Here is an 18,711-nt window from a genome sequence, read left to right on the forward strand (position 1 = left end):
TGCACGACTTGTACATAGGGTCACTGCAGTTCAGCAAATGTGCAATATCTCAGCGTTTTATTTGTTTATTTATTTATATACTTTTGCTACTCAATTTTGTTGTACTCACTGACAATAAAGGTACCTCAGAATTATACTAAAGTCTAGTACTTGAGTAAATGTACTTAGTTACATTCCACCAGTGCAGCATGGTTACACTTGACTAATTTACTATAACAACACCCTCCTCGTGTCTCTATCTGCCCTGTTCTTTTGTCTTTGCCCGTCTTCCCTGTTTTCCTTTTAGCACACATAAAGCCATATTCATTGCTGCTTTCCTATATGTCTGTAAATGTGTGCCGCTTCTACTGTTCTACGCAAGGTTACCAGGAAAAGGAGATTTCTAACCTCAGATTTAAATGGTTAAACACTCATTTGAATTAGGTTCGTAAGAGGCCTGTAGGTCTTCAGACATTTCTCTCAAAACGTTTTTCTGCCCATGTAACTCATGTTCATCATCCTTTTCCCCCCATTTACTATCCTTTGATTTATTGTTTCAAACATTCATCTATAATACAAATACAATATTACCTAAAAAAAATTAATAATAATTCAAATTAAAACGGAACAGGACTTGCAAATGTCCAATTAACTTGTGGGCCAGCCCTGAGCTCTGGCCCCGGGACCTGAGGCCTTCAGGGCCTCTCAGACAAACTCCTCTCCACTGTGAGTCAGTCACACAGACAGAGGGCGTGGCAGGACCCCTGTCCGGTGCAACTTGCTGAAATAAATGACTGAACAAAGGTGAGATGGGGAACGCTTGTCTCACATGAGCAGGTGGATAATCTGGCCAAGCGGACGACTTTTCATCGGCAGGTCTCTTGGGGAAAACAGCAGGCAAGATTTACAATGACATCACTGAGTTTTAGTTTTTTTTTTTTTATTGAAACCGGCTTCGTTCAAAGAATCTACAGGGCTTCTTTTGTTTGTTTTAGTTTTCTGCATAATCTGCTGCTCCACACTCCAGTCCGGCGGTAATGCCAACCGCCAATAAACTCCAAAGAAGAAGAAGAAGAAGAAGAAGAAGAAGAAGCGGGGCCTGCAGAGGATACCCTGTATGCCCCGAGAACGAGGCGACAAAATAATATCACGTGATCCAAAATGGGCAGTCCTCTGACGGTGCTGAAAAAAGCCATTTTCTGGCGCTGCTGCAAATTCTGCCCCAAGTCCAAATAATTTACCTGGATCCTCGTTGGGAGGAGAGGGGGACGTTTATGTCTGATCAGGTAGGAACGAAGCGTCGCTGATCGCTCTTTATGGGGCACGTCGCCTCGCGGTCTGCGGAGGCGCACACGCAGTGCACGGTGTCACATTTTGAGCCTCTCTTGTTCGCCTCCTGATACAGCCCTGTCAGTGAATTTAAGATGGCTGCTTTGTGTACCAGTGTGATTTTTCTGTGGCTCTGCAACACCCCCACCACCCCCCACACACACACACACACACACTCCTCAGTGTTGGGGGATTTCTTTGGTCGTGTTCGGTTGTGGGTGCCCGGGTCGGACGGCGGAGCTCCGGAGAAATGCAAACGCTCTTTGTTGGTCCGCTGGTCGAGGAGCAAGAGCTGATGCACGAGAAGAGGCCACACAGGGGCGATTCAGTAGTCGGCTGCTGTGCACCACCACGGAGCCTGGCTGCACGGCTCCCACTCTCCTCACGTTATCCTGCGCTGCAACATGTCAGTCCAGCTGTCTCTGCTGGTCGTCGGCTCTCTTTGTCTCACAGCCTGCTGTCCCAAGGACGAGCTGCAGACGTTGCCCGGGGCAGCACTGTTTGCGTTGACATTATGAGAAAGAATGGTCTCAACAAGCGTTGTGCACATCCACACGGGCTCCCGAGCCCCGCAGTGTAACCGAGAACCTCTCATGTTGTTGTTTGCTTCCTCTGCAGATCAGTCCAGATGGATAAAATGCAGCCCAACCGGATAAAAATCACAGATCTGAATCCACACCTCACATGTCCACTGTGCGCCGGTTACTTAATTGATGCTACGACCATAGTAGAGTGCCTGCACTCCTGTAAGTTCCTCACATGAAAGCATCACCCTGCATGCATGCATGCATAGTGTTTTCATTAGCCCCTGCATGAAATTAGCATAGACCTTACAGTTGTTTGCATGTGAAGCAGCGGTCCTGCTGGTGTTGTGGCTGCATGGAGGTGAGAGTGATGTAGAGGGACCCCACCTGAGTGTTCGTTTTGAAAATCAGGCCTATAGGAAGTCTGCCCGGGGGAACCGTAATGTAATGCATGTGAAAGAACATTTACATTTGTGTTGACGCTGTGCATGAGGTGTTGATTCCTGTCTGTGGTGACTGTGGAGGCTGGTGATGTGTCTCCTGGACAGCTGAGAGACTGATTAGTATTAGTAGCATTGTATTACATTGAATTGGAAGTGTTCCTGAGTCCACTCCATGAGCTACACATCAACGCCGTTGGTGACACCGAGTTTTAGCATCTGTCTGTGTCATTTCTCTCTGCGCAGTTTGTAAAACTTGCATCGTTGCCTTCCTGGAGACAAATAAGTTCTGCCCTCGCTGTGACGTCCAGGTTCACAAGACATGTCCACAGCTCAGCATCAGGCAAGTCCTAGTGGTTCACATGAGGTTTAAAGTGTATAAACACTTCATGAATGCATCGTGTATCATGCTCATCGACGCGAAAACTTTCTTTTTCTTTTCCAGAGCGGACAAAACCCTACAAGACATTGTTTATAAGCTCGTTCCGGGGTTATTCAAAGGTGAGACGGAGGGGCCGTGGAGCAACAGGCCGTCTCGCAGCAAGCTCAGTCTCAGCCGTGGTCACGGTTTCCCATTTGCTGATGCATTTTCGTTTTTTGTATTCCTGAACCCAGATGAGATGAAACGGAGGCGGGACTTCTACGCAGAGAACCGCGTGCTGGAACCAGGGGAAGTGGTGGAGACGTTTAACATAGCCGAGGATGAAATCATCAGTCTGTCCATACAGTTCTACGAGAGGAACAAGTGAGTCCCTCATTCCTCATTTTTATTTAAAACGGCAGTGGGAATTCTTCACGTTGGGTCTGCGTTATCTGACGCTCAAAGCAAGCAATAGAGTAGAATTACTTAGATATGCAAGTACGACCCATACTCAACAGGAATAAGTAGTGGAAGCAATAACACCTTTTCTGTCTATTTAATATTTCCCTGCAGGAATAATGAGAGGCAGCATTCAGAGCTGGAAGGAGACAAGGTAAAGCCTGGTGTTTAGATAAACAGCAGTAGTTGAAGCCGACGCACTTCATGTTTTAATGTGGTTTTTCTGGTCTTCACCCCGGATCTATGTGTCCCCACTCTCTGCTCTCTTCCTTATTCTCAGTCCAATGGTAAACGCTTCCTGCAGTGCCCAGCAGCCATGTCCGTCATGCACTTAGCGAAGTTCCTCCGAAGCAAGATGGACATTCCCAACAACTATCGGGTAATTCGACCCCTTTTGTACCCACACAGCGTGTGTTGATTGTGTAGCAAACTTCAGGGTTCAGACACCATAAGACAAATGCCTTGTTTAGAAGGACCTTTAACTCCAAAGTGACGTTATCACAGTCGTATTAGGCTGCATGGACTTTTCTGCTGAGTGTCAGTGCAACGTGATGACTGCCAGAGCCAAAAATGGCAAACCATTAAAGCTGCACAATCTTTGTATTAACATTAGATCAAATGACTGTGTGTAACGTGAAGGGGATCACTTGTAGAGAGAAACCCTCAGAGAATTATCACCAAACTCTGCAGAGCATTTTAGCGTCTTTCAGTGCATCGTTTTGGATTTTTACGGCCCCCAACGTTACTGTTTTGGGTCACTTTTTCTCATCAGCCTTGTTTTCAGCCATAGCAGACTGTTAAACTCACTGCACGCTACCTGCCCAGCATCAGACGGGAGACAAAGCTAGTTACTAGCTGGTGAACGTAGTGGATCGTTCAGCTGCTAAAGAGCCAGATATTTTTCTTAGGAGTTGTTGGAGACCAAAACTCCTGAATGTTGGACTTGCATATATCAGTTGGACACAAACACAACCCCCCAAATGTGACTACCGCTGTTGCTCCGTATCTGTTGGACGTGTAGCTTTGTAAGGTGATGATATGACAGCGTTGTGTTTACAGCTCCTTCCACTACCCAAAAGACTACGTCAAAAGAAATCACCTATTGATGCTTTCAGTATGTCACAGTAGATATTTAGATGGGTTGCAGCAGGAGAACGAGCCAAAACAGGTGTTACTAAACGTTCCGTTCATGTAATAAGAGTCATTACAATTATTACTTTTATTGATTACATCTGTGCTTTCCCTGCTACGACAAGTCACTTCCTTGAAAAACGTCTATAATATGACCCACCTTTTATACTAACCTTTTAGCAACTACAGTTCCCATTAGTCAAATGCTGCATTCAAGTGAGCAGAATGGAAAGAACCGGGAAAAACCTCCTGTTAGTCCGACCTGGGAGCGTTATTCCAAGATCTGTGCCACCCCTGCTAGCCCTGTAGTCACACCAGATATAGGGAAGTGCCTAAATTAGCTATGTCTTTAATTATGTTGCATATTTCCAGCAGGCTTGAAACCACATCTTAATGAGGTACAATTGTGTTTTCATGTTAAGGTTTTTATTTGGATGGAACTGCCAGTGATGGTGGAAGCCACCTTGTTACTGGTTTTTGACACTTTTGTAGATTTTAGCAAGTGGGAGATTTCATGGCAGGGTGAAATATGTCCTAGCAGCTACATAGCCGGTACGTCAAGCAGCGGCTGTAATGTCCTGCCCTGGCAGGACCCAGTCCCTACCAGCCAATCAGCAATGAGCATGATTATGCAACAAGGGTATCGCTATCATCTGACCCTCGCTTGGTTTTCATTCAACATGTGATTTATTTTAAACTGTATACAACTGGAACATTAGCATGTTTACGAATTGTTGTGACGGCAGGTAACCAGGGAAACTGGTTATTATGGTAAATCCTACATGATGTGAACGCAGCATGAGGTACAATAGTAGAAATCATTTTAAAGACAGGCATTTATTTATGCGCGTGGCTCCCAGCTGAGTTGTCTTTCTGTTGTGGCCTTCCCTTTTTTTTTATTTTTAATATAGCTCCTTGGATCAAAACCTCTCAGGAAGTGATGTTATTGAAAGCTGACAAAAATAAGCACCATCTTTGTTCAAATGATGGTACTCAAAGTACAGCAGTGCCAGTTATCTTGAGGTGGAAACACAAAACGTAGACTTTCAGTGTTTGTGCAAAAGTAATTGAGGTCAGTGGGACAAAAGCTGCCCTGGAAGCAGGGCGGGTCTTCAGCAGTAGCAGTACGTTTCCCAATATTGGGTAAAGCTGGGATTACAGCCTGTTGGTGTGCTGATGTCGATGATGATGAAAGCAGTGATTTCAACGGAGGCTCTATATCAGTATCAAAATGTAAAGATTTTATATAGAGGCTTTTTTAAACATGAGAAATAATCCGTACTGGTAGGCTACGGAAACGCATCGCCTGGTTGAGTGTAATTAAGGTTTACCGCCCATCGTGACGATCTGTTTCCTGCTGGTCACATTGTGCTAAGTGTTTTCTGACGGTGTGTTACAGGTGGAGGTGTTGTACGGAGATGAGCCCTTGAAGGACTACTACACACTAATGGATATCGCCTACTTCTACGAGTGGAGACGAGTGAGTGACACCTTTTTCATACCTTTTCATTCAGTGGTTAGCATGATTTCATTTTTGTTCCTTTCAAATGGGATGAGCTCAGTCTTCTTCAGGTTGGCCTGAAGAGTAAAAAAAAAGTAACAATGCTGTAAATCTGGTTTGGAACCAGGGGGAGATCAGTGATGGAGCTACATGATGGTTAGAAGTTAGCCAACCAGGGTAACCTGGTGTTATGATGTCACAGAGGTAGTCCACTTTGTGCAGTTATGTTCAGGTAATTGGATCCTAATATAAAAAGTCTGCCTCCTGACTATTCAACTGCCAGAAAAGGTGGCACTACCAGGGTCCAGTGGATTTTACTGAACTACTCATGAACCAAAACAAACCAGAAAACCCGACCAGCTGTTTGCACTGTATCAGTGGGACAAGCAGAAGCACTAGTGCAAGAAATGACCAAAACCCCATGATCCCCCATTTTCACCATGTCAGTGTTTGATTGTAGTTGTGAGGTTGCTTTTTCTCTCAGTGAGCTTGGATAGATTTCAAACCAGTCCTCATTCTAATCTGCACAGCAACACGGCAAAGACGTTCATCAGAAGATGAAAATAGAGCCGACTCAAAGTTTAACATCATCTTGAGGAAGTTTAAAACAATCAGAATCAAGTTTATATCAAAGTGGGTTTTCACATACAAAGGAATCTGCCCAGGTGTATTGGAGCATAACAGTAAACATAGTAAGTAGACAATATGAAGAAAGATAAAGCAAGAACTGCAAGTCAAGAAGCGAAAATATAAATATAAAATGTGAAAGATTATGTACAATGTGACTGTTATTTACATGAAAGAGCTGTCTATACAGTTTTGTGCGGAGATGTGCACAAGTATGTATGAAGTATGCAGAATATTTGCAATGTGCAAGATAGAGGTCCAGAAGATCCGGGGTCAGGTGTGTAGATGTTATGTTAATAGGGTTAGGGTCCATCCCATACTGGTGTTAACTAAAACCAATGACTGTCAGGAAGCCTGGCAGTTTATGTTCTGTTGTTGTATGTTTATAGTTCATGTTGCTGCTGCAGTGGTGTGATCTTCCAACAAAAATCAATTGTTTCATCTTATTGAGTATCCATTTGCTATAAACTCCCTTTTTTATGTGGACGCACTCGTAGCTAGATTGGAACACCCTGGGTGGACCGTTTTTGTCTTGTCTTTGTGAGATGATTTAACTGCGATAGATGTCATGAAACGGGACATGACATGAGCAGTTCCTGCTAAAATCAAACTCCCTCTCGGTCAATTGTGCTTTGGTACCAGAAGCAACTGTAATATATGGACTAGGGTATATTAAAAGATGAGGCTGCCGATATTCAGTGTTTTTGTTATTGTCAACCAATCCCATGAAAAGACCAAAATCAAAGTGCTCTCCAACCTCTCCATCCTGCCCTCTCTCTGTGGCCAAGGCCCATTCGTTCCTATTGAAGATGTGATTCTTTAAAAAAAAAAAAAAGAAAAAAAAAAGCTCACAAATATGTTGTTTCATTTTTAAAAAAGGCTCAGTAATTTCCCAAAACAGGTGGGCACTGTAGTTTTCATCAAACGTTACCCAAACGTGCGTGAATGGTGCATTAGTTGGGGACTATTTTCTGTGCCGGATTAATACACATTTGGTGAGCTAATGAGTTTTCACAGCAGCAGTGTATGTGGGAAATAAACTACAGTGCCAATGTTCATGGCAATGGATGAATATGTCACCCAGTGCAGCAGTGTGGTTCACTGATGTGTTTGTAATAGTTTTTGGACAACAATGGAGCTCTGTGACACAGAGGATGATGTATTAGGCTTAGACTACACAGAAGACACTTGTTATTATTCATTGATGGTTCTGGTCTTTGTTGGCAATAAGAGTGTTTTTCACCAGTCTTATCATTTAACCTGTACAGACAGAAAGTCCTATTCCCAGTCCTAATGATGTGTGTGCCTCTGTGTAGACTGGACCCATCCCCCTGCAGTATCTGGTCAAACCCACCCGGAAGCGCAGGAGGCCGTCCCAGTCTGCCGCCCAGGGCCACTCTGACGGCGTCAACACCAGCCCGACGTCGGAGAGCGACTCCCAGAGCGACAAAGTCCACAGTCCGGCTGCAGCCCAGCCGCCCCGGGCCTCCTCGCAGTCCGGCCCTGCGTCCCACAACGCCTCCCCCGCCATCCAAAGCTCCAACGGTACCACTGTGCCCAACAACACTCAGCGACATACTCTCGCCTCCAAACAGGGCGCCAACGCGCGGAAGGTGACTGTCAACGGCACGAGCTCTGGGGCTGGCAAAGAGGAGGTGAGGGGAGGCGACAAAAGTGGTTTGCCTCCGACGACCTAACATGTGCACGGAGCCGCGGGGAGGACAGTGTTGGAATTGCCCCCTTCTTTCTTTGTTTCTTTCTTGTTACAGAGCAAAAAGACAAGCTTGAGCCTTCCTCCTTCTGGACAAACGGGAGGCAGATTAATGTTATCATCTTTCAGCAGGAAAGACCGAAAAGTGCAGCCAAATAGACACTTGTATGTATGTGCGCGCGTGTGTGTGTGTGTTTATGTGTGTTAGACTAGAACAGTGCACACATACAAACTGTACAGTATGTATCAAATGTGAGCATGTGTGCATACATATGTATAAACTTATCTTTTATACAAGATATTGTAATCGTTTTGTATTGTATATGCAGTGGGTCTGTTTCATTTCCATAGTTCAGCAGCATTTATTTGGCTCCATGAAACTTGAGACAAAAAGCTGAAAGGCATTGCAGCGTACGGTGCTGCGGGAGTTGGATGTAAAGAAGAAGAAGAAGGAAAAAAAAAAAAAGAAGCTAATCCTTGCCTTTGAACAGTCATGTTAATAACTGCTGTATAAGTGTCCAGTATAAGCCACCGCTCATCAGGTAATACAGGTACATTACATTTAACTGTCGATGCACTTTGTTACGGTCAGATTCCACAATCCAAACCTGCAAGTATTTTCCAACAGGAGAAGCATTTCCATTTACACATTTCCAAGCACTACCACGCTCTCAAGCAGATGTTTGTCAGCAGCAGTTCTTTCTCACATGGCAGTCGGAAGAACTCAAAAGGGATTTGAATATTTTGGCCATGTATGTTGTAGTTCCATAAATTTCAACATTCCTTTTGTTTCTTTTCAACAAACGATACTTTTTTTTTTTTTTTTTTTTTAATCAGCCATATGTGCATGTTTTAGGTCAATAAAATGTTTACTTACTAGGTTTTTCTGACCTGAGTGTCCTGTTTGATTCCCTGGACTTATATGGGTTGTGAATCATTGTTGTTGCACAACAGCAACTATTGGAGATTGGATTGCATTAGGCAGTTCTGTTACAGATGAAATCGGTGCAATAATTCAGGGCACGTTATGTCAACAGCTCTTCTTTTCTGTGCAGTTCCTTGCCAAGTGCAATGGAGTGACTAAGGTCACTCCATCATTTTGGGATAATTCTTTCAGAAGAGTCAAGGTTTAAATGTATTCCTTTCAAATTTCACATTTAGATGTATACACTCAATACGTCAAACCACACACGTCAGAGTTTGTAAGAAATAACCAAACAGAAATGACTAGACATGCTCATTATTATGACGCATATTACTGGTTCCCAACCTTTTTGGCTTGTGACCCTTTACGTCCAAGCAATGTCTACTCCTGACCCCTGGTCAGAGATCGTGTTCTGTACACTCTTATTTTTCACAAGGAAAAAAAAGCAAAGATTTGAGGATAGTTGGAAAAAATAAGCAGAATGTTGTGCAGCATTAATGTTTTTTCCATTCTTTTTAATTATGCTGCAGACCACTTATATATGACATGGTCAGTGATAAGATTGGCTATTTTGGCAATTAGGCATTCAGGCCGTCTCTATTCTCTTTGGATGATATAACTATGACAATTATGATGAAATTCATGTGACCTATAAAAGCAAACAGGCCACACTTCCTGACCTTTTACTTCCTCTGTCAGGGGCCGGATGAATGTAAAACAGTGACAGTGTTGGCCATGAAAGGCATAGAGTGAAAAATGGCAAACATAAAGATCCTGTCCTGCATCTGAAGGCATTTCTATCAAGCTCTGGGTTTAAGTTTCTGTGTGTACATGTACAGCAAAGTGTCAGTGGCTCACGTGAAAAGCCGCCCGGTGGATGATGCTGCATACAGTTGCAGCGTATTCTCTCTAGAGCCTAGAGCTCAGGGGTCCATAAAAGCCAGGGCCAGCCCTGGTTAACAAGTCAAAAAATGTTTTTCACCAAAAGCCCTGCAACCATTACTACATACAACATATCACATTCTCAATATTTGATTTTATTCGATGATTTGACAGCATTATTGTAGACAATTAGGTTGACCTAACTGGCAGCTCACTGGATATATTTATTCCTTAATTTAAATTTAAATAATTCTTTTTAGCAAAAGCATATAAATACAACTCTCAAAAGTTCACAGAGAAGACAGCCCTGTGAGATTTATACTTTATAGAGTTGTAAGAGACTGCAACGTCATACCTGACAGACAGTTTTCTCCTCTAAAACCAGTCTCTAGATCTTCAAATACTTAGCCATAATGCTATTACACTGCAACATTGTCCACATTATATCACAGTATATCACCATATTGTCCAACCCTGTTGCAACACTGTCTCTCCCACATAAAAGACAGAAAGGAAGGTCAAATGAAGTCGAGGGTCGCCACTCGCTTCTCTGTCAGGTGCTGAGAGAAACACTGACAAAGACACAAGAGTCAAACACTTGTCACTGAGTGCGCTGATGTACAAAAATGTGAATGCAACAGCAACATTAATGCGCAGTTCAAAGACATCCTTTTCAAGAGCCAGTGTGTTCATGTAGTGGGGCAGATACGATGAAGTCCTGCTTGTGCGTGCCATCACAGTAAGGTGGGTTGTTTGTGTACTTGCAGCCACACAACCAAACTGTGGCATCTTTCTCAGGGACAAAGCGCAGCGGGGACAGGCCTTGGGCTTTGGTTTTGTGGGCTCCGTCGCAGAAAGGCTGAAAGATACAAGACGTGATCAGGGTGGTGATCGCGGGATGTGTACTTCAGACAGGAGTGATTCGAGATGACGTCAGAGGTGGCTTTACCTGTTTCTTGCTGTGTCCACAGGTGCACCATGCATACTTCTTTCCACCAACCAGCTCCACTTTGAAAGGCTTTTTAGAGGGGATGACAGGCTCTGGAGGAAGTGTGGAGAGCTGGACCTGTGGACAAAGGTACATACGAGTTTTTTCTTTTTAAAAAGACAAGTAGTAATACTGTAAGGAACAAATACTCCACTGAAGCAAAAGCAAATATATAAATATTAACTCAAACGCATACTTAATCATAAAAAGTACTCTTTAAGAGTCATGGTCAGTTTAATAATAGACCTTTTTACAGCAGCCATATTGACATGAAATGAATTAAGGTTCTGTTCCATTTAGAGTTGCAGGGCCTGTCCAGTGAGCCGACATGCACAATAGCAGCATAACTAACTCCGTTTGACCTGAATGGAACGGAATTAGTATCAATGGTAACACCTGTGTTTACACTACTACCTCCTGTCAAAATGGCTGCTGAGAAGAGTCTATTGATATTAGTGTTTAAAGCCTGTACATGCCCACCTGTGTGTGTGAGTGTGTGTGTGTATATTCTCTTTAAATGACTAGGTTCCAAGCTGTCGGTCAACTCTGCCCAAGTGTATCAAAACTAACATGAGTGCCCAGGCAGTCAAGGGGGGGGGGGGGGGGTAATTAGGCTTATGAAACACAGTTCTGTGAGGAGGCTGTGCGGGGCTTTGCTGTTATACAGTAGATGGCACTGCTTTCCAGTTTCCTCCTCTGCTATAGCCCACAGTGAGGAGGCTATCATGAGTGTGGAAAGTAGTGTTTCTATCTGAAAGGTGTCTTGAACGTTGAAGTCCTCACGCCCTCAAAAATTGTACTTAAGTCTTGTTACATTGTCCAACAATATTTCGGGGGGGCGGCAATACGCGATATGATTTAAACAGCCGGGCTATTTCAGAAATGGAATGGTGGCACTAATTAAAGAGTCAACCGAACACTGTCATAAAACAAAAGGCAGGGGGCTGATATAAGCACTTAGTTTACCTTGGAAGCTGCCACAGCCGTTATCCACCGTCGTCTCCAGGTTAAACGGATCCATTTGTGGACTAATTTGGTCACCAACGTGTCCATGTCTCCGATGACAGCTGAACGTCGGCGCAACCTGCAGGTAGCTGCTGCTCAAGTCGCGCGCGGGGAATTAGGCGAAACAACCGGGGACGTGATTCAGCGCGTGACAATGTCGCAGTTGCGTTACAGCAAATGGGAAAGGCCAGTCGACCCAAACACTCTCCACCGAAACACTCCTGGGAAATGCTGCAAGATGTAACCAGCTGCCCAAGGTGATTTGTAGAAAGCGCTTCCTGTAGAGTCACGTGTGACACGCTGAACCAATCGGCCGCAGATTGAACTGAATTGATTTGTTATAGAGTATCTTTGGTGTGACGTCCACAAAATGAATAAGTAAGATAAGATAAACTTTATTAATCCCACAGCGGGGACATTTACAAGTCACAGCAGCAAAGACAGAAAGGTGCAGAAACACACAGCAGACAAGCACTGTGTCAATAAATCCAGAAGCATTTAAAAAAAAACAATATACATATAATAAATAGATATAAAAAATATGGAGAACAAAATAAATATATACACGGAAAATATAAAATATGTACAGATGTGCAGATTTATGTAGTGCTGTTAAACAGTCTTGTAGCAGTAGGGATGAACGACCTGGGGTAGAGCTCCTTCTTACACCGTGGGTGCAACAGTCTGCTGCTGAAGGAGCTGCTCAGGGTCCCCACAGTCTCGTGCAGGGGGTGTGAGGTGTTGTCCATGATGGATGTCAGCTTGGCTAACATCCTCCTCTCCCTCACCTCCTCAATGGAGCCCAGCGGACGGTCTAGAACAGAGCCGGCTCGCCTCATCATTCTGTTGAGCCTCCTCCTGTCCCTGTCCGTGCTGCCCCCCCCCCCAGCAGACCACAGCATAGAAGATAGCCGAAGCTACCACAGTGTCATAAAAAGTCCGGAGCAGTTTCCTGCACACACCGAAGGACCTCAGCCTCCTCAGCAGGTGGAGGTGGCTTTGACCCTTCTTGTACAGGCCTGAGTGTGGTCAGACCAGTCCAGTTTATTGTTCAGGAGAACACCCAGGAATTTGTAGCACTCCACCACCTCAATGTCCAAACCCTGGATGTTCACCGGTGTGATGCTGGATGACTTCCTCCTGAAATCGATCATCATCTCCTTCGTCTTGCTGGCGTCGATGTGAAGCTGGTTGAGCTCACACCAGCTGACAAAGTCGCTGATGACCTCCCTGTATTCCAGGTCGTTCCCCTCAGACACACATCCAACGATGGCAGTGTCGTCAGAGAACTTCTGGATGTGACAACTGACAGTGTTGTGTCTGAAGTCCGAGGTGTAGAGGGTGAAGAGTGCTGCAGACAACCACATCAGACACACAGTCCCGGAGCCTCACATACTGTGGTCTGTTGGTGAGGTGACTGTCCACTCCTGCTCCTTCCAACTTCACCCTCAGCCGTGCTGGCTGGATGGTGTTGAAGGCACTGGAGAAGTCAAAGAACATGATCCTCACAGTGCTTCCAGTATTTTCCAGGTGAGAAAGGGATCTCGATTCTGGGACGGTAAGCAAACTGGAGGGGGTCCAGCATTGTGCTCACCAGGGGTCACAGGTGTTTGAAGATATAAATAACTATAAGATAATTCAGAATGGGCCTTCAAGACCAGGCTGTACCTACTACTGAGGACTCAGAGGACATGTCCTCTGTTTTTTTCTGGCAATTTGGGGACCTGTAGTGCTTCTTATAATTCAAAGTTATGCTTAGTGGGCAGACAATATTTGTCAGATGCAGTGTCCAGAAACGGACAAATTGAGACTTAAATACAATACGTATGAATTAAACACATTTTTTCTCTGCTGCAACACAAATTCATTTTCAAGTGTTTTAATGGATTATGCATTTTTATATGGACATGGGTTACAAAAACATATATACTTTTTAAATTGAGGTAATTTATTCAGCCAAAACATCAGTCTGACAAGTATGAAAAGGATAAAACGATGCCTCACCTTTTTCCCAACAAAAAGGCAAACAGCATGTATTTTGTTGAAATGTCAAAATGTAATGAGTGTACCCAGATACACTATTAAATGACATACTGTAATGATGATCTCCACAGCCGCTGTACTTTTGTTGAGACAAGATAAAGATACCGTTTCATTTCTATGACAGTTACTGCTCCCTGGCCTCCCTCTGCAGACGCCTTGAAAGAGGTTCATTTGAAGATGCCTTTCACTGACTTCACTAGATCTCGGAAGATGACCTGAAAATGCGAGCCGTCGCAGTGTGGTGCGTTTTTGGTTTGCTTACAGGCACACAGCATGAGCGTCCCGTCTTTGTCAGGGGTGAAGCGTAGAGGAGAGATGCTCGGAGCTTTTGTCCTGTGAGCTCCATCACAAAAAGGCTGAGAGAGAGAGAGAGAGAAAAAAAAAAGGTGCGAGGACACAGACTGTAAAATCATCTTCAGTTCATGTTAATTTCATTTTCTTTTATACCTAATGCCAGATTGATGTTCAGTATTCTAATGTCAGTTTAGCATATTTCTTGATTATGTTTTGGTTTATGGTCTTAGCGACACCATATTTGAATTTAAAATAAAACTATTTTAAAGTGTTATGTTACTGTGATGTTAATTCTAACCCTAATCAATAAATGCAGCTGCAGCGAGTGTCCCAACCCGTAAATCAGCAACATTTATTATGGCTGCACTCTAGTCAGGTGTGTCAGGTTCAGGGCCCTACTTAGTGTCGTTAACGTGATTTTCGTGCAAGGACGAGTTAAAAATCTGTCATGAAAAAAGCCAATTGACAACCCTGTTGTCTGTCGGGATGGATCTTGTGTCAAGTAGTATGTATTTATTTTTTTATGTTTGAGGTTAACCCAGTCTCTCCTCTACATTATCGGGGATCTCTGGACACATCTGCCTAGTTTGATGACAAAGTATGAAACACTTCCAAAAACCTAAGAAGATGAGCCCAGTTGGCAGTTCGTGCATGTTCTTCACTGTTAGTCAAAGTCTCTGGTTGCAAACTGCCTCTCAGAAGGCGGCTTTCCATCTGTCGGGAATGCAAACTGGACATAGACGGCAGCTAATGAGCTGTGACTCTGAAGGACCGGCATCCTGCTTTTAGCCTTTTGAAAGTCGAACCCCAACAACACGCCTCGCCTACACACTCACCTGTTTCTTGCTGTGTCCACAAGCACACCAGGCGTAGCGTTTCCCAGCACACACCTTCACCCTGAAGGGCAGCCGGGCTGCAGGGACAGGCTGCGAGGACTGCAGGCAGCACTGGACCTGCAGACCAAAGACACCATCAGGAACAGACATCCTTTTTAAATATCAGAAGACAGCTAAAAACATGGACAGTAAAAAAAAAAAAAAATTCATTTTATAACATCAGCTGCCAATAAAGAAGGACAGAATAGTTACTTCCTTATTTACTCAATTCCTCTCATGAATGTTAAATGAAGTGACCCCTGAAGTTGCCCCTGCATGATGGTTAGCAAACCGCATCGGTGCCAAAGGTCATCGTGAAGCTGGGTGTGTCAAGGCTTTGTGTTTACACGCGACAAAAGAAGATATCCAACAGGTAGGCGTACAGGTAGCTTCTTGTCGTGAGTCGGCACTCTTGACTAAATACTAACACGCTAACAGAGTAAACAAAAAACACTTGCAGTGACAGTGTCCAAGGCTCACCGTCGAAGAAGAAACAGGCAAAACGAGCTGAGGCCGTCTGAAAGTGCGCGTGAATCCTCTCCGCCCCGCGACTATAAAGCTGCTCGCGTTCATGTTTTCCTCTGCGTGGACGGAGTCGCGAGGTTGCCACTTCTGAGACGGAGTCCCGGGTCTCAGGAAAGCCCGCTGGAAGTTACAACATGGCCTCTTTTCTGAGGCAGCCCAGGTGATTGGTTGATGACTTTAAACAGCTCGCGTGCTGAAGCCACACCTTCGTAATTTGTACCTCAGCGCTGCCCCTCCTCCTCCTTCTCCTCCTCCATTTATTACATTTAACACGACGACTGTTCAGAGAGACGCCATTAATGAGAATACATTTTGGGTTGCCAGAACGTTTTGGTCTCTTTACAAATGTTGCTAATCTATGAATGCTCTATTACACTACTAATAAAGCAACTAGTTTTAAACAGTTTATAAAGGGCACCTTATTTGAACATTGTACTGAACGTTAACACCAGCCAAAGGTTTTTTTTTTTTTCATAACCTGGCAACCCAAAGTTGTCCTTACTAATGGCGGTAACAGATATGGCATTAGTAAATGACCTATTAACCATTTATAAAGTTATTATAAAATGACTACTTATGAACTCTTTACAATGGATGTCTTGTTAGAATATGTGTATTTGGAGCTGCATTCAACCTTACGCACCACAGCTGGTTAGAAAATGAACTTAATATTGTTGACGTACAAAACTGCATGTAAACAAACAGCTAGGATTTACTCTTTACACCGAAATATTGTAATATGATGATGTAAACAACATTGGGATATGTGTGGACCATTTTTTTTAAAATGTTGCTTAGACATATGTATATGTGACTTTGAGAGAGATTTAAATTTATTTAAACATGGTTTTAAACCCGACATTCAGGTACTCAAACACAGCCTGTTTTCAGTCTGGCAGAATCTGCTTCTTAAATTGCTGTAATACAGAATGTTTTTTGTTTTTCTATTGTTGAAAATCAATAAATACATTGTTTATATATATATATATATATTTCTTTTCTTTTTTTCAATTGTCTATGAAGTTACAAATTCATTCCCTCTTTTTTGTCTCTCAAAGTACATAGACCACTGACAGACAAGTCATTCAATGCCCAAGAGAAAATGTAAAACAACTCAGTAAAATACATTTATTGACAAAAAAAGTTCTTAATCCATCCTTTACTTAATTTTACACACAAAAATATCAAAATACTTTACAGGGCTTTTAATCTGAATATTGTCAAATTCGTTTTGATCAATTCTCTCAAACAAATACACTGTACAATGACAACATGCTTGTCCTTTTAAAATTCAGTGCTCATTTCATTTAATTTCTTCTTTTTTTTCCCCAGGGAACAATGCATTTAAAATTATGCATAGTTATTATTACTTGGTATTTAGCAACACATCTGAGAGACGTCACTGCATTTCATGCAATTCATATCCCAATAGGTAACTCGCTCTCCATCAAACCTCATTCAGAGCCAGGTGCTTAAATGTTGTTATACATAAAAGATACACAGTACGACATTCAGAACATGGATTATCTTGGTTACCCAAACTTCAAAGCTTAAAAGAATGAATGTGTTTTTACACAAACATATTAAAGTATACAACTCGTATTCCAACAAAATTGAAAAAGGTACTAAAAAAACGATTTACAATTGGGCCCAAAGCGCCCCAGTGCAACATGAGAAAGAAACCGCTTCAGAAATCCTTTGCAACACTCTTCACTCAATCTCTTGGACATGGTCGTGTGTCTGGACTTACATTATAAGGACATACTTGGTAAATTTCAGACCTCCCACTCATGTCAACACGTTGGCTCATGTCTTCATCAACATAAATCAACATTCTCCTTCTGTCATTGCTACAGTATTTATCACCGACTAGTGAGCTGCTTAAAGTTCCTTTCTGACGTCTACATTAGCTGCTAACAAAACAATCTAGCACTCAAGATATCACATGTATGGGAGATCATGTTCAAGATTGCAAACAGAAGTGAGGAAATCTTTGAAAAGGCCTATGACGACATTGTTTTAGAACACAGGAGAAAACGTGATAAAAGAAAGAATCCTTTACTTTGTGAGCGGCCAAACGGAGGCAGCGTATGCTAAAGTGGAGTGGAAGGAAAGAGAAGTTTAACTTATAGTCTCTACGTTGGCTTAAGTCATGAACGTGGGCTCAAACGGCCCTGCAGCACAGGCCAACAGTAACAACATTGGCAACTCGGCTGGTAACAGCTACACTATGCATCACACACTGCTGCGACAGCACTTTAATAATAGTTTACATCTTGGCCGCCCTATGACACCACTGTGCAGGCTTTACTGTAAGATTCCCCATCGAGTCCTTGTTTCTCAGTTCTCTGAAGCACAAACAACTAAAGAACATTGCATCTGAACACAAAAAATTACAATACAAAATGATTTGACACTTCAGTTACCACTATACGGTTATTCACACATTTTCAACTTTTGAAATCATCAGTTAGCTATCAAAAGTATAAACGGGTTTCGGAAGAGTGCTTTCACTTTACTAATGTACCCCTCCATGTACCCCAGATAAAAAAAACACTATCAAAGAAAGACGACAAGAGAGTAAGCCTTTGGGCTCGTGGTTTTCTCTGTAAATCTAGCATCATTAAGGCATTATCTATCCAGTATTGCTAAAAGAACAACTAGTTGGTGAACATGAAAGGAATATCTATGTATGAAAGTAACATAAAAACTGACACTTCAGGAGGAGGAGGAGGAGAAGGAGGTGGAGAAGGAGGAGTGCAAAATACTCACATAAATCAAAAACCTGTCAGTCCCTAGTGGCCTATAAGCACATCCTTTATAAAGGTACTGTGTTGATGGCTAATTTGCTCTGTTACTAACATGCAAAGTGCACACTTGTTTAGGAAAAAACAATTTCTTACTTACATTTTCCAAATGTTTGGTTTCGTCTGCTTAATCTCGATAGCAACTGGAAGGATATAAAAGTCTTTAGAAAACTCTTGTGGTGGTTTCGAATAAAGGCTGCCGCTCAACGTTCCTGCTGATGCCAGTCTCTAGTGGACGATAGTGCCATTTTGGACACGTGGGTTGTGTGCCATTTGTACATTGACATGAGTTAATACCTTAGAGT

At 43.1% G+C, this 18,711-nt stretch overlaps 2 protein-coding genes and 1 pseudogene across 2 annotated transcripts; 1 reads left to right on the forward strand and 2 right to left on the reverse strand.

Moving 5' to 3' along the window:
• The first annotated feature begins 1,603 nt into the window (after nt 1-1,603).
• Nucleotides 1,604-8,912, forward strand: LOC139295279 (polycomb complex protein BMI-1-like; annotated as a pseudogene).
• Nucleotides 8,913-10,003: 1,091 nt separating this feature from the next.
• LOC139301338 (CDGSH iron-sulfur domain-containing protein 3, mitochondrial-like) lies at nt 10,004-12,090 on the reverse strand. The gene is made up of 3 exons (XM_070924705.1): nt 11,824-12,090; nt 10,819-10,935; nt 10,004-10,728 (listed from the first exon to the last, which is right to left on the reverse strand). The coding sequence occupies exons 1-3, from the start codon at nt 11,908-11,910 to the stop codon at nt 10,543-10,545; spliced, it is 390 nt and encodes a 129-aa protein (XP_070780806.1). The 5' UTR covers nt 11,911-12,090; the 3' UTR covers nt 10,004-10,542.
• Nucleotides 12,091-13,725: 1,635 nt separating this feature from the next.
• Nucleotides 13,726-15,696, reverse strand: LOC139302055 (CDGSH iron-sulfur domain-containing protein 3, mitochondrial-like). Its single transcript, XM_070925618.1, has 3 exons — nt 15,555-15,696; nt 15,036-15,152; nt 13,726-14,261 (listed from the first exon to the last, which is right to left on the reverse strand). Exons 1-3 carry the CDS (start codon nt 15,645-15,647, stop codon nt 14,073-14,075), a joined length of 399 nt encoding a protein of 132 aa, XP_070781719.1. The 5' UTR covers nt 15,648-15,696; the 3' UTR covers nt 13,726-14,072.
• Between the last annotated feature and the right edge of the window lie 3,015 nt (nt 15,697-18,711).

Source organism: Enoplosus armatus, chromosome 2, assembly GCF_043641665.1.
Source record: "Enoplosus armatus isolate fEnoArm2 chromosome 2, fEnoArm2.hap1, whole genome shotgun sequence".
NCBI lineage: Eukaryota > Metazoa > Chordata > Actinopteri > Centrarchiformes > Enoplosidae > Enoplosus > Enoplosus armatus.

What these genes read in the sequence shown, in the direction of transcription:
- LOC139301338 (XM_070924705.1), bottom strand. Translation starts at nt 11,910, where the DNA reads ATGGACACGTTGGTGACCAAATTAGTCCACAAATGGATCCGTTTAACC. An exon ending in CGGCTGTGGCAGCTTCCAAG is followed by an intron (nt 10,936 to 11,823) that starts GTAAACTAAGTG and finishes CTTTGTCCACAG; the next exon opens with GTCCAGCTCTCCACACTTCC. An exon ending in GTGGACACAGCAAGAAACAG is followed by an intron (nt 10,729 to 10,818) that starts GTAAAGCCACCT and finishes TGTATCTTTCAG; the next exon opens with CCTTTCTGCGACGGAGCCCA.
- LOC139302055 (XM_070925618.1), bottom strand. Translation starts at nt 15,647, where the DNA reads ATGAACGCGAGCAGCTTTATAGTCGCGGGGCGGAGAGGATTCACGCGC. An exon ending in TGCCTGTTTCTTCTTCGACG is followed by an intron (nt 15,153 to 15,554) that starts GTGAGCCTTGGA and finishes TTTGGTCTGCAG; the next exon opens with GTCCAGTGCTGCCTGCAGTC. An exon ending in GTGGACACAGCAAGAAACAG is followed by an intron (nt 14,262 to 15,035) that starts GTGAGTGTGTAG and finishes TCTCTCTCTCAG; the next exon opens with CCTTTTTGTGATGGAGCTCA.